At 50.6% G+C, this 13,193-nt stretch overlaps 1 protein-coding gene across 1 annotated transcript in view; it reads right to left on the bottom strand.

The window, feature by feature from the left end:
* Positions 1-393: 393 nt before the first annotated feature.
* Shb (SH2 domain containing adaptor protein B) overlaps positions 394-13,193 on the bottom strand; it is a 114,418-nt gene continuing 101,618 nt past the window's right edge. The window contains exon 6 of the mRNA XM_027403172.2: positions 394-1,229. Coding sequence (XP_027258973.1) covers positions 1,046-1,229 — 184 coding nt within the window. The 3' untranslated portion in view covers positions 394-1,045. The remainder of the gene's footprint in view (positions 1,230-13,193) is intronic.

Here is a 13,193-nt window from a genome sequence, read left to right as displayed (position 1 = left end):
CTGGTAATGGGGAGGAAGCTCTTTGTAGAGTCCCTGAGGGGACTAACCTGAGGGGTTAACTCAGATTTGCCATCAACTTTGAGGACTCTGTCCATGGCTAGAGACTCAATACAGGGTCTGGCTGCACATTCTCACAGGTTGTGCCCATTCTCTGGCTGTGCTGTTCCTCTCGCGGAGGCACGGTTCCCATAGTGGTCACCCAGGTGCCTAGAAAGTTGCCAAGACCTGACTGGAGCGCTCCATTCTCCTCCACAGGGCCTGCCATGCCAGCAGGCTAAGTCCAGGAAACACATACTGCTTGGGAATTAAAACCAGTAGGCCGGCAATTCTCTCTGCAGAGACACTCTGGGACGTACTTTTAAAAAATAATTAAAAAAAAAAGGGCTAGTAATATATATTAAATGACTATTTTATTTACACACCCTATTCATAAATAATTGCATCCTTTCGACTGCACAATGGTTCCTTGACATCTACCGATTACAGAGTATACATCTAAAAGTAGATGGAGCTTACTCTGGTTTGTGACATGGTCTCTAGTGTGTTTACACTCAATATGCACACCCAGAGACTCAGACATGCACCAGAGGGGTGGCTCCCAGGGCCTCCTGGGCTCCCAGCACCAACGGGCAAAACCTCGCCCACACACAGGTGAGTTCCTGACAGCTGGAGAACAAAGAGATGCAGGCCAGGGCTTGGCCCCGCCCACCGCTGGGCCCCACCCACCCACCCACTGGAGCAGCTCCACCTTTGTTCACCCTGGAAGGCATCTCTTTGGATTGCAAATATTTTAATTCACAGAAACTCAAGGAGGGGGTGGGGCAGGGGCTGGGGTGGTGTGACAGCAGGCTGTCCCTCTTCATCCAGGCCTTCTCCAACCCTGTAAGTGACAAGAGCATTCTAAGACATGCAGTGGTGTGCTAGTACCATACACATACATGACACACACTGGTGGACACCGGTGGCAACACAGAGAGCTGGCCGGTGCCCTGCTAGCTCCTCCAAGTATCAGGCTTGGTCACAGAGCAGGGTGAGGCTGGTCCATTCACAGAGTCCGCACAGCCACTGGGTAGAGGAGGGACAAGTGTTCCGCCCCTTTGATGGGTAGCTTCCTGGTGGTGTAGTAGTGGATGACTTCCGGGACACTGTCAAAAGGGGGGCTGTTCTGACCCAGAACATACTTCTCTTTGGTCTTGGCCAGTTTCATGTGCATAAAGCCCTGGTTGCTCCTGTGAATGAAACAAAGATGTCAGAGGATGTACATGGTGCCGGAGGAGTTCGGAGGCACTGCCAGGGAGCCGCTTGCTTCTGCCCCTGCGTGCTCATGTACTCCCCAGGAGCTGTCCCTGAGCACTGGGGCAAGGGTGCAAAGTCTCCCAGCTGTCTAGAACAAGGGGTCTCAGCCACACCTAGGAGCACCCTCCACTCCAGCATCTGACTGGGGTACTGGGGTAAACCACTGCTTATGTAAAGACTTTGTATCTGCAAGGTTCTGGGTATTTGGGGGGGGGGGTAATAAAACCCAGCCCTTCTGCAGGGATCTGTTTAAAGCTTGCAGGTATACAAGATGTCCCAAAATGAGAGGCAGCCTTGGCCAGAATGGTATGTAGCAATGGCAGACAAACTGTTCTCTTAGATAGAGGATAACTATCTCAGGGAAGGGGCAACTCATCCAGAACTACACTTCCCAGCTTCCCTTGGGCACAGTTAACACATGACAAGCTATATAGCCAATGCACTGTGGACAGGCATGGTTTAGGAAGCTACTCTTTGCCAGCAATCTCCCAGGCATCCCAAGGCAGAATTCTTTCCTTCACATCAAAGGCCTGAAGACAATGCTGACTCTATCTGCACTTGACTATCCAAGCTATGGTAAAAACATGCCCAATCTCAGCTCCACCCCAACACTCAGTTTCCCCAAGAGCTTATGGGAAGAGCAGGGCCAAGCCTCTATGCCCATGCTCCCTTGCTTCAGATCTGTTCAGAACAACTTGAAGAAACTGAAGGAGAAGCAGTGGCAGATTCCCGTTGCTGGGAGCTCACGTGTCTGGTCCATCACAGCCTGCCAGATGGGTACAGGTCATGGATGCTAAAGGCCACTGTCTCAACTGTTAGGATTTTGTGTCCAAGAAGACCTCTCCCATTTGAGGTCCCAGGCTGCAGTCATGCTCTGGTTCACACATGCCTCCATCAGTGCAGGCTGCTACTTCCTGTTCATTCACCTAAACCCATGCCCATTCATGTGCCACTGTGCAGTTACCCAGTGTCTGTCATTTGTTAGAAACCTAAGGTTTCTGACTGGGAATGTGCCAGTATCTCAGGGCTCACCCCTGGGGACCCAGCATCCAGGGCCAAAAGGGAAGCCAAAAGCCCTCCATGTGGACTCTGGGGGCTGTGGCCTTCCTGAGCCCCAGTTCCCTTTCTGGTCTCTATGTTGGATGGAATGGGTCCCCTCAAACCTGCCATGTTCTCCGAATGTTTGATCAAGTGCAGGCACCGAGCAATACATCTGCGCATAATAATGTATTTAGAGATGTCACCCTGGGCTTAAAGGAAATCGTTCAGAGAGCAATTCCATTTCGAGAGAGAATAATTCTTGTGAAGAACCGAAATTTAAATCAAAGAGTTTTCAGGCTGTGATGTTCTAATTACAGAGCCTGTGGCAAGCTCTGCTCTGAAGTGAAGGTCACTACACTACTCCGTGCTAAAGGAGGTGCTGTGGAGCGCTGGCTCAGACACCTGGAAAGGCGAGCCCAGTGTGGCCAAGGACTCGTGCCCCCAGCACAATGCAGAGCCCACAGACACCAGCCGTCTTGGAAAGGATCTGGAGCTGCAGTGATGTGACACCCAGAAGATGGCCAAGAAGCCTGCTCAGCCTGGATGGTATCCAAGAATGCCTGGGGTTACTACAAGTCATCACTCTCCTCTGGGGGTTATGAGTGCAGTGAAGTCTTGGAAACCAAGCTACTTAGCTCTGTGACCCTTCCACAGTCGCATACAAGGGAGCAGGACGGAGGACTTCTAAGACAGAGGCCACAGCAGCTCTTAGAGGCTGACATCACATTACACTTCAAGGGGGTCAGAGTAGAGCAAGGGTTGGGGGTTAACATGAGATTTCCACACGGCATTCTTGTGCCACCTAGTAGGTAACAAGGGTGGTAAAGGCTCTAATAGCCACAGGTGGAGAAAGGTATGCTCTATTCCCAGGCAGTTGGGAGGGGAATTACCCCCTGTACTTCCTGTGCACACAGAGGACTTGAAGTCACCACAACCATTAGCGAGGCCCACTTCTCTCTGGGGAGTCTCTCCCAGAATACGCTCTAGACCCTTAGTGTTCCACATGAAAGCAGGCAGGGTAGCAGGAGTGACAGGAGGGCCTAAGCAGATGTCCTCTCCATGCAGAGCCTCCATGCCCTTGGTGATGACCTCACCAGGCAAGGGCATGCCAGAGACCAGAGGAGCTGGGTGAAGCCTACACACAACACCATCCCAGGAACTGGGAATGGTCTGCCCTAACCAGTGAAGTCCCTAGCCATGAAGACATGATGGTGACCCTACCCCAAGAACTTCTTGGATCTTCAGTCACTTCAAAGGTCATGAGACACACACTCATACACACACACAGAGTACAGGGTGGTATCACAACCTGGCAAATCATAAGAGATTTAAAAATGCCAACTGGGGGTGGCTTTAACCACTTGTAACACGTGTACTGGCTCATTTTACTATCTTCTTGATATAACCTGGAGTCACCAGGGAAGTTTCAATGGGAGAACTGTCTAGATCAGGTTGGCCTGTAGGCAGGTCAGGTAGGGGTAGTGGGGGAGAGAGAGAGAGAGAGAGAGAGAGAGAGAGAGAGAGAGAGAGAGAGAGAGAGAGAGAGAGAGAGAGAGATTGTGTGTGTGTGTGTGTGTGTGTGTGTTGCTCATGTATTGTTTATTGGTTTTCTGCTCTTGACTGTGGATGTGGTATGATTAGCTGTCTCAACTTCCTGCCTGGACATCCCTCATTGGTGAACTGGGACTTGGAATTGTAAGTCAAATAATCCCTCCCTCCCGAGTCGATTTTGGTCTGGATTTCGTTTCTTCTCTTCTGCAGCAGGCTCTGTATAGCCCTAGCAGGCTTGCTATGCAGATATGACCTCGAACTGGCAGAGATCTGCCTGTCTTTGCCTTCCTAGTGGTGGGACCAAAGGTGTGTACCAACAAACCCATCCTGGGCAAGGTATTATCACAGCAACAGAAATCAAATTGTAATTGCAGGAAAACCATCCGAACCTCTGGGGAACCAGAGGGGTGCATCAGACGCACAGGGAGTCTGTGGCTGCTCATAATGGGATGGTTTAGAGAGAAGTAGCCTGTGGCCACTGTACCCTCCCCCTTTGATACACTGGAGCAAACAGGCCAGAGAAGCACCCATCAAGGAGCTTCAGATTCCACCAGAGCTCTGTGCTTATGTTCAGGGCCAGGTGGGCAGGCTCTAGACAGAGCCTACCCCTACCCTCCTCTTCAAGGGTGGTGCAGCAGCCAGGGTGGCATGGTGGTTCTGGGATAGCACCTTTCCCAGAGAGCTCTGACAGGCAGGCTCCTGCCAACTGTTTCTTTGTTGGCTCTGTCTCCTTTGATAGGACATCTTGTGAGAGATGTGAAGTCACAATTAGGGGTGTTTCTGGTGGGTGACCTGTCTAATGAGTCCTGTGAGGCCCAGGGGGGCAGGGTGCTGGGGCTGTCAGGGCACTTAGATCGCTCATTACCATCACAAAAAGCACCTCCTTGTCACTGTCCCCAGGATTAGCAAGCATGCCTGGCGTGTGCTGGCCTAATAACAGGCCCCACCTCGCCTAATCATGAGCTTTAATAAAACATCACTCAGCCCACAGCTGCCCGCCGCTGAGCCAGGGTGCGAGCGAGGCCTCACCTCTCGCTTTTAGACCTAATTGCTTGATGCATATTTCATGAAGAATCCTGGGTAATAGTTATGTTAAATCGTTTCTTTTCATGATGAAATGACTTAAAAACACTTGCATATAATATTGATGTGGGAGGAAGGAGGAAATAGCCCTACGGGACCAGCACTGCGGGGCCGCTGCAGGAATTGCACAGAAGGGTTTCTGTTCCGCCTTGACCTGAAAGCTGCTTTCTTGAGCCCAGAGCTTCACATCGCTCTTCGGCTCTGGTTCATCCGTGGTTCCCAATGGCAATTCAGGATTCTAGCCCTTAGACCCCCACCAGACACACAGCTAAGCTTACACATCTAGTATCACTTGCAGATGGCAAAACTGAGGCTCAGAAAAGACAGGACCACGATTTGGAGCTGAATCCTTCCTTTCTCTCTCTTCCTCCAAGGACATAGCCCAGGCTGGCCTCAAACTTGATCCTCCTGCCAATTCTCAAGTGCTAGCATTAGATGTCTTCAAACATGCCTGGCCTCAAACCCATGTCTCTTAGACTCAGCAGTCTGAGCGCCCTTCTTAGTCGGGAACCCACGACCTGCAGCTACTACTGTGACCTCATCTTCTCTGACCAATCAGATGGGTCCAGGTGGGACTTTGAACTTGTCCTGAGAGAGAGGGAGGAAGGGAAGGAGGCAGACAGACAAGACAGAATCCCTGAGCTTTTTGAAACCCACAGTTGGTGACCCTATGTGCTCACCAAGCTCACTGACAGCCTGCTCTGGGCTCCTAGCACCTGCCTAGCCTGCAGCCAAGGCACCCCAGGTATGCCATCCTTTCTCCACTGGCTGCCCAGTCAGGTCAGGTTAGGGTCTGCCTTGAGCAGGGAATTGCAGCCCTCAGACTCTTCCCCAGCTGTAAGTTCTGGAGGGCAGGCTGGAGAGTGAGCCCAGCAAGAGGGGTGGGGGGTGGGTGGCATTCAGAGGAACAATCCTGTAGGTGGATACAAAGATGCATGCCTCTCAAGCTTGAAATTCTCCACAGTGGGTCAGACTCCTGAGCTGGCTTCTGCCCTTTGCATGAGCTCACATTCACATGCACGAACCACAAATACAAGACTAGTTTCTCCCCAAATTCCTTCTTCCTGAAAGGGATAACCATGCATTTTAAATGCACCCAACCACTGAGGGAGGAGGAGGGTACACAGCCCATTCTTGACACAGAGGAAGGACTAGGTTTGAAGCCTGGGACGACAGGCTGTGTTCAGCATAAAGGACAACAACAAACAAAACAAAAAGATAGGGTCTTGCCTGGTGGTGGCGGCTCACATCTTTAATCCTAGCACTTGGGAGGCAGGGGCAAGCAGATCTCTGTGAGTTTGAGGCCAGCATGGTCTAGGAAGCAAGTTCCAGGGCAGCCAGAGTTGATACACAGAGAAGCCCTGTCTTTGGGTGGGGGAGAGGAAGAAGACAGGGTCTTAGGGTTGGAGAGATGGCTCAGCAGTTAAGAGCACTGGCTACTCTTCCAGAGGACCCAGGTTCAATTCCCAGCACCCACATGACAACTCAAATCTGTCTGTAACTCCAGTTCCAGGGAATATGACACCCTCGCACAGGCATACATGCAGGCAAAACACCAATAGACTTGAAATAAAAATTAAAAAATAGCTGGGTGGTGGTGATGCACACGTTTAATCCTAACACTTGGGAGGTAGAAGCAGGTGGAACTCAGTTTGAGGCCAACTTAATCTACAGAATGAGTTCCAGGACAGCCAAGGCTACACAGAGAAACCCTGTCTAGAAAAACAAACCAAAACCAACCCCCACCTTCCAAAATACAGTGTCTTGCTATGTAGCCCAAGCTAACCTCAAATTTGAACCACCCACCAGTGCTGGGAGTTAGAGGTGTGGTCATCACAGAAGGTAGTGCTGCCCGGGCCTGATCACCCGAGATCTTAAAGGTCGGCAGGTAGACTGGCACTAAATGCAGATGCCCACTCGATGGGAGATGTCCTTCTGTATGCTGTGAATTTATGTTTCTCTTACTGGTTGATGAATAAAACTGTTTCAGCCAATGGACAGGCAGGATTTGGCCAGGCATGAAGTACAGGCGGGGCTACAGACGAGAAGGATGAAGGGAAGAGGAAAGGCAGAGAGGCCACCACGTAGCTGCCAAGAAAGCAAGAGGCTCGGACGCCACAGGTAAGCTAAGACCATGTGGAGATACACAGATTAATAGAAATGGGTTAATAATTAAGACAGAGCTCGCCAATAAGAAGCCTGAGCCATAGGTCAAATAGTTTATAATTAATATGTGTCAGTGTATTTGGGACTAAACTGCAGCGGGACCGACAGAACAGGAACCTCTGCCTACACCCACTACACAGATGGGAAAAAACAAATGCCCAAGTGAGGGAGAAACAATTTTCTGGGTCACAGGGCAAGGACCCTGGAGCTCCCCAAGCTGTGTCAGCAGAATAGCTGTCCTTCACTATGGACACAAGCTAGGGGCCCTGAGGCCCCTTCCAGGAGATGTCCTAGGAATCCAAAGAGGTGGGAGCATAGAGCAGGCTGACAGGACCATAGGGTGAACACCTGCACCCCACCACCTCCAAGAGTGACAAGTGACAAGCCAAAGACTGCCCAAGTGGTGAACATTGTCTACATGTAATACCTGTGGGGCTAAACAGCTTGATTTACAGCTAAATAATTACACTTTCAGTAAAGGCACTGGCAGGGGTCAGCTTTCCTGAGGCACCCATCGTCCCTCAAGCTCTAAGTGACAGCCCAGGGTGAAAGCCTTCTGTGAATCATGATGCATCAGTGCAGTGCCATCCTCAGGACGACTAACAGGCAGGTGGACAGAGACAGGTAGAGCTTGCTCTCACACATAAGGAGGGAAGGCAATTTTCTTAGGGAAAAAAATCCACATGAAGTGTCATCCTAGCATTTGTTAATGACCAGACTTGGGCAGAAGGAGTGAGCCTCCCATTTGCTGAGGTATGCAAATAGTACAGTGTCCCCATCCGTCCTCTGATGTGACCACATGAAACCTGCAGGAGGGCTGGCAGGGGCAGCTGGCATCAGCCCAAGCACTAACTGAAGCCGCAGATCTTGGTTCAGTCTCTGATCCCTCTGATGCCACAGGGCAGCCTGTCCTGGGCTTCAGGGACCCTCTGTAAAAGGTGGAGGAGATCCCTCCAATGATGTTCTCAAGCCAGTGAAAGACACTGCTGCATGGGTGGGGTAGGGAGGGGTGGGACACTCTGTGTTTGGAGACACAGACACAACCTAAGGCAGATGTCATGAACCTGGGCCAAAAGGGATGAACAGAATCCATTCAGGACAAAAGGACAGGTCTCTCCCAGACCATACTTCTCCTTAGGAGATTGAGATTCTCAACTGGGTCCATCACCCCACCTGCCCCGAGAAGGATTTGGCAATGTCTGGACAGCCCAGTGCTGAGCATCTGGTAGGGAGCCAAGAAGATTCTAAGTGGATGGAAACTCACAAAACAAAACCCAGTCTAGAATGTCAATAGTGTCAAGCGTAAAGCCACACTTCTCCTTAGTCACCAGTACCGGAATCACACCTAGTTGTCCTCGCAGACACTTTCAGGATAAACAAATGTGACCATTTGGCTAAGGCAAGGCCATCTGGCTCCTTGGTAAAGGCTCAAGACATAACACAGGACCTGCCAAACGGCTTGGTTCCCAAGGCTTCTAAACTGACCAATCCTGGCACCTATCCCTCCTATTCCCATAACCAAATTTCAGAGACTATATCCACAGGAAGGAGAACACTCTTGATCTGAGACATAGTATGCTTGGGAGATAAGGATGGGTATAACCCAGGGTCCCAAACCAGCTAGTCCTGGGTCTGAGGCCTATGCGTACCCCGGGAGCCACACGCCATGAGCCATGCCCCTTTATGCTCACTCTTTCACCCGAACAAAGTGTTCTAACTACCTTTGTAAGGGCTGTCCTGAGGTCCCGAGGTCTGAGCTGGCAGGTGAAGAGCAGGCAGGGTCTCTTCTGGTACAAATGCAGGGCCTAGGGCTGGGCCCCTGATATGGGCCTCACTTGCCCTGCTGGGGAGAAACTGCCATACAACTGCTGCCCATCTGGTCTGTCTGCTGGCTCCAGTCTGTCTGGGCCCAGACATGTCCCCCCAAGCCTGTCTGGTCTATTGTTCATGGCCAAACTGGCAATCTCAAACCCATGATGGCCAAGCTGCCCTCTGGCTGCAGCCTCCCTAGTTGGTCAGGAGGCCCCGCTTTGTCACTGAGTATCAGTGGGCAGAGCAGGTGATCCTGGCAGGGCGGCTACTGACCTGAGATCGACCCCCCACATCAAGTGATGTACCATAACCTCTAAAGTGCACTGTTTCCACCCAGCGGTGGCTCAGGCCTGTAATTCCAGCTGTCTGGCAGGCTGAAACAGGAGAGCTGCAAGTTCAAGGACAGCCTGGGTTACAGAGTGAGTTTGAGGTCACCCTAGGTAACTTCAAGAGACTGTTTGAAAATGAAAAATAAACAGAAGGGTGTAGTTCGGTGGGAGAGCACCTGCCTAGCATGTTTGAGGCCTGATGTTCAACTCTCCATACTGCAAAAACAAAACAAATGCACATTGCTATGTGACGGATCAACATGGGAAAACGAGGAAAACAGGGTGTGGTGGGAAATCTGGAACCCCAACATTTGGGGAGCAGAGGCAGGAGGATCAGGAGTTTGAAGCTAGCCTGGGCTAGTCAGTAAGCTTAGGGCCAACCCAGGTGACCTAAGATCCAAAGAGGAGAGGGTCTCTGTATTAACAAACATACTCTCTATCAATAAGCAAGACCTCTCTAACGGGTGCTGAGCGCTAATAAACACTGACGGGAGTATTACCCAATTCGGAGCTTCCCAGAAAGAAGATACCACTGAGAGGCCCAGCAAGGGGCGGGGCTGAATGCCCCTACTCCCACTGTGATCTGTCCATGTCACAGAGCCCAGGAGGTCAAGCCATCCTCCTACTCTGGGGTCTGGGTTAGGCTGAGCTCAACAGCCCTCTAACCTCAGTCTGTTTTTCTCTTCTCTGGAAGTTCAAAGGTGCATGGTGGACTACCAACAGCCTAGATACATGAACAACAGTGATTCCCAGTGGGAAAAATCCAAGCTGTCTTCAGGAAACCAGACAGTAGTCCCTCTGGGCTCAGGGTGGAGACTCAGGGTCCTGGCCTGCTTCCTCCTCCAAGGCCTCAAGTTACAACAAAGATGGGAACAGATTGCCGTGGAGATCCCACCTACTCAGACCTAGAAGCCTGATGTCTGATTAAACGCATGCTGAGAAATGGTCATTTAAAAACCTTTCATTCTCGTAGGTATCAGAGCCCCATGGCTAGAGGAGCAGAATGTGTTCTCAAAAGCTGTTCCTTAGGATGTGTCCTTGAAGACACTTTCCAGGGTCTCTTTGAGCCAGAATCTGCCGTCAGTGTGTTTTTTCAGGGGATCGTGACCCCTGAACTGGGAAACACCTTTCTACTTGCTTTGTGACAGATATCCAGACATTTCGTATGAACACCGGCATGCTCTCACTGCTCACCTGCAGCATTGGGGAGCTCAGTCTCCAGCCAAATACCCCACACTGCAGCTCTGTCATACAAAGTTCCTCCGCACTGAGCTGAAATGCACTCAGGCTTGCTGGTGGTAACTGTGGCTCCAAGTTCTAGTTCTCGCAGTCCTTCCTTGGGCAGTCTGTCTGCCCTGGGAAGGCCAAAGAGGAGCACAGGAGCTAACTCCTCTCTAGCTGTCCTTACAGGGCACACTGTCCCACTGTAGTCACTCTTGTGTTTACAACCTAATTGGCCTGCCTGGTGTTGCTGGTGGGTTTGCTTAACGAGGCCACAGGTCCTGCCATTCGAGCATAACACCGTCAGTAATGGTGGGTGCCCGCTGACCTTCCCAGGGCACCTATCTCCTCCAGCTCCTCAGTCTCAAAGGACAGGTTTCTACTGAATCCCTATGGTCATTAGGTGCAGAAATTTCTCAACTCCCTTCTAAAACAGAAGGACACATGCTCAGGATGGCAAACAAGCAAAAGCTACAGCTTAGGCTACACTCAGAAGATTGACAATTCCAAAAGGTCACGGTCAATTCTCAGTTGTCTGGGCCTTTGGAGGGCAAAACTACTCATGTTGGACATTCATTCTGGCAGCTTACTGATACCCTCTTTCCACAAGGTAGAGAATTTTCTCAAAATTAAATCTCTAGTTCTTTGCTCCCTAATGAAATTGATTTCTGCCTTGATACACAACAAAGCCTCCATTTTATTATTTGGCCAGGGCTTGGCCACACTAATTACATTTTTCCCCCTAGCATGGCTGCAACTAATTAGCTATAGTTACTCACCACCAGAACTGACGGGCTGTTAAAAGTGTGATTCCCACAAAGTGCCAACCCTGGATGGTGTTTTGGGTTCGGAGCCATTCTGGACAGAAAAGATTACTTCCACAGCCTGAAAATTAGAACTCAGAAAGGGTATGCTGCTCTGCGAAGGGGGAACACAGTCTAGGTGCCCAGGCCACATGGTCCCAGTGTCTGAGTCTCAGTCAGAACTCATGCAGTGTCCCAAGCTTGTCATCGTTGTCCCTGGTGCCATTCCATAGGCCTCAGAGGACACACCACTCACAACCTGTTTAAGCTGGTTCCCAACACAAGTGACTAGATACTGCAGGAGGCTTCAGGGTGCAGGGCAGATGCCTCACATCTCATGGAAGGCTGTGTCTAGCCACATCGCTTGCTCTTTGGCAAGCCAAGATGTGGTGGACAATCATGTAAAGGATACACAACTCTGATTGCTGGTGGCTGGCACAGCTCCAGGTGAGTAATCTCTGGCTTCCCTGAGCCCCTGATCTTGAGAGGCAAAGTGAGGTTCTCTGGGGAGTGGCAGGACTGCCCAGTGATGTAAACTTAAAAGATGCATTCCTGATTGCCATCTCTCTAGTGCTTCATGGTCATCTCAGTGCATGAGTTAGGTGTCAGCAGCCTCAATTACAAGAATGCAACTTAGAAGGCAGGGTCCTGAGCTTATACAGCCCAGTTTTAATCTGCAAATGAAATCTAGGTGACATTCTATAGAAGCTAGTCCATACAATATAGGTGAGGAGATGCGGCTGTCCAGCCCTCAATTTAAATTACCTTTGTGTCTGTTGTGTTTCTGCAACAGACAACACTCCCAGTTTCTTCCTTTCAAGTCTGGGACTTGTGTCCTCACAGGCTCATATTTGAACACTTGTTCCCCAGCTCCTGGTGCTGCTTTGGGGGGAGGGGGACTATGAGAACCTTAGGGGGTGGGCCTGAGCTGGGGAGGGAGGCTACTGGGAGTGAATCTTTGAGGATTCCATCTGCGTTGGTCTACCCGGCTGTTTCCTAATCTGCAATGATAAGAGCGGTCTCCACCACACTCTCCCACCATCACATGCTGAGCCACTCAGCCAACTCTGCCGTGGACTGAAACCATGAGACAAAATAAGCCATCCTCCCCTGCAGTTGTTCCTTTTAGACACCGTGGTCACAGCAACAGGAAGGCTAATTCCAGTTTCGTATATCCTATAAGGCCCTGTACAAATGTCACCACCTCCAAGAAGCCTCCTAATGCCCCACCAGAATTCTCCTCTGCCTGCTTGTGTGCACGCCCTACCCTGAGCATCTGAGAGCATGGCAGGATGAACCCCACACCCAGAGGCCATCAGCCACATGTGGAAAAGGAAAACTTTCAATGGGGGTGGGAAAAAGATGTTCTATTTAAAGCATTTCTAATAAGCCAGCTTTGCCAAATCCAACCATCTCTGCTATTCCTCTTGGGTGAAGTAATCTTAAAAAGAAAGAAACAGGAAAAAAGCACATGCATGATTAAAAGTGGCAAATACTCTTTTGGGGGTGAGGACTGCTCACTGGGGGACCTACCTGGGCTTGAACAGGTTGGAGGAGAAGTACCAGGATGTGCATGCATGCAGGGGGGACACACACTCTTCACTCATACCCCCCCTCCAAACACACAAAGCCAAACGGTGCTTTTACGGCTTTTGCATTTGAGCTGTGGGAGCCGTCTGATTTTATAAATCTGCCTCAAATCCCAAGAACATCTTTGAGGAAAACAAGAGAAGGAAAGACAATGCTCATAGGGCTCAGAAGGGTCATAACCTTGCAGAGCCAGAGGTGGGGCATGGGGATTTAGCCAGCAGCTTGTCACAATCTTGACCCACGTAAAGCAAAGCGCCTCTGGCTCTAGGTGATCTACGGATCCACCAACTGCCTCTAGTTA

Source organism: Cricetulus griseus, chromosome 2 (assembly GCF_003668045.3).
Source record: "Cricetulus griseus strain 17A/GY chromosome 2, alternate assembly CriGri-PICRH-1.0, whole genome shotgun sequence".
Taxonomy (NCBI): domain Eukaryota; kingdom Metazoa; phylum Chordata; class Mammalia; order Rodentia; family Cricetidae; genus Cricetulus; species Cricetulus griseus.
This window is presented reverse-complemented; position numbering and strand designations above follow the sequence as displayed.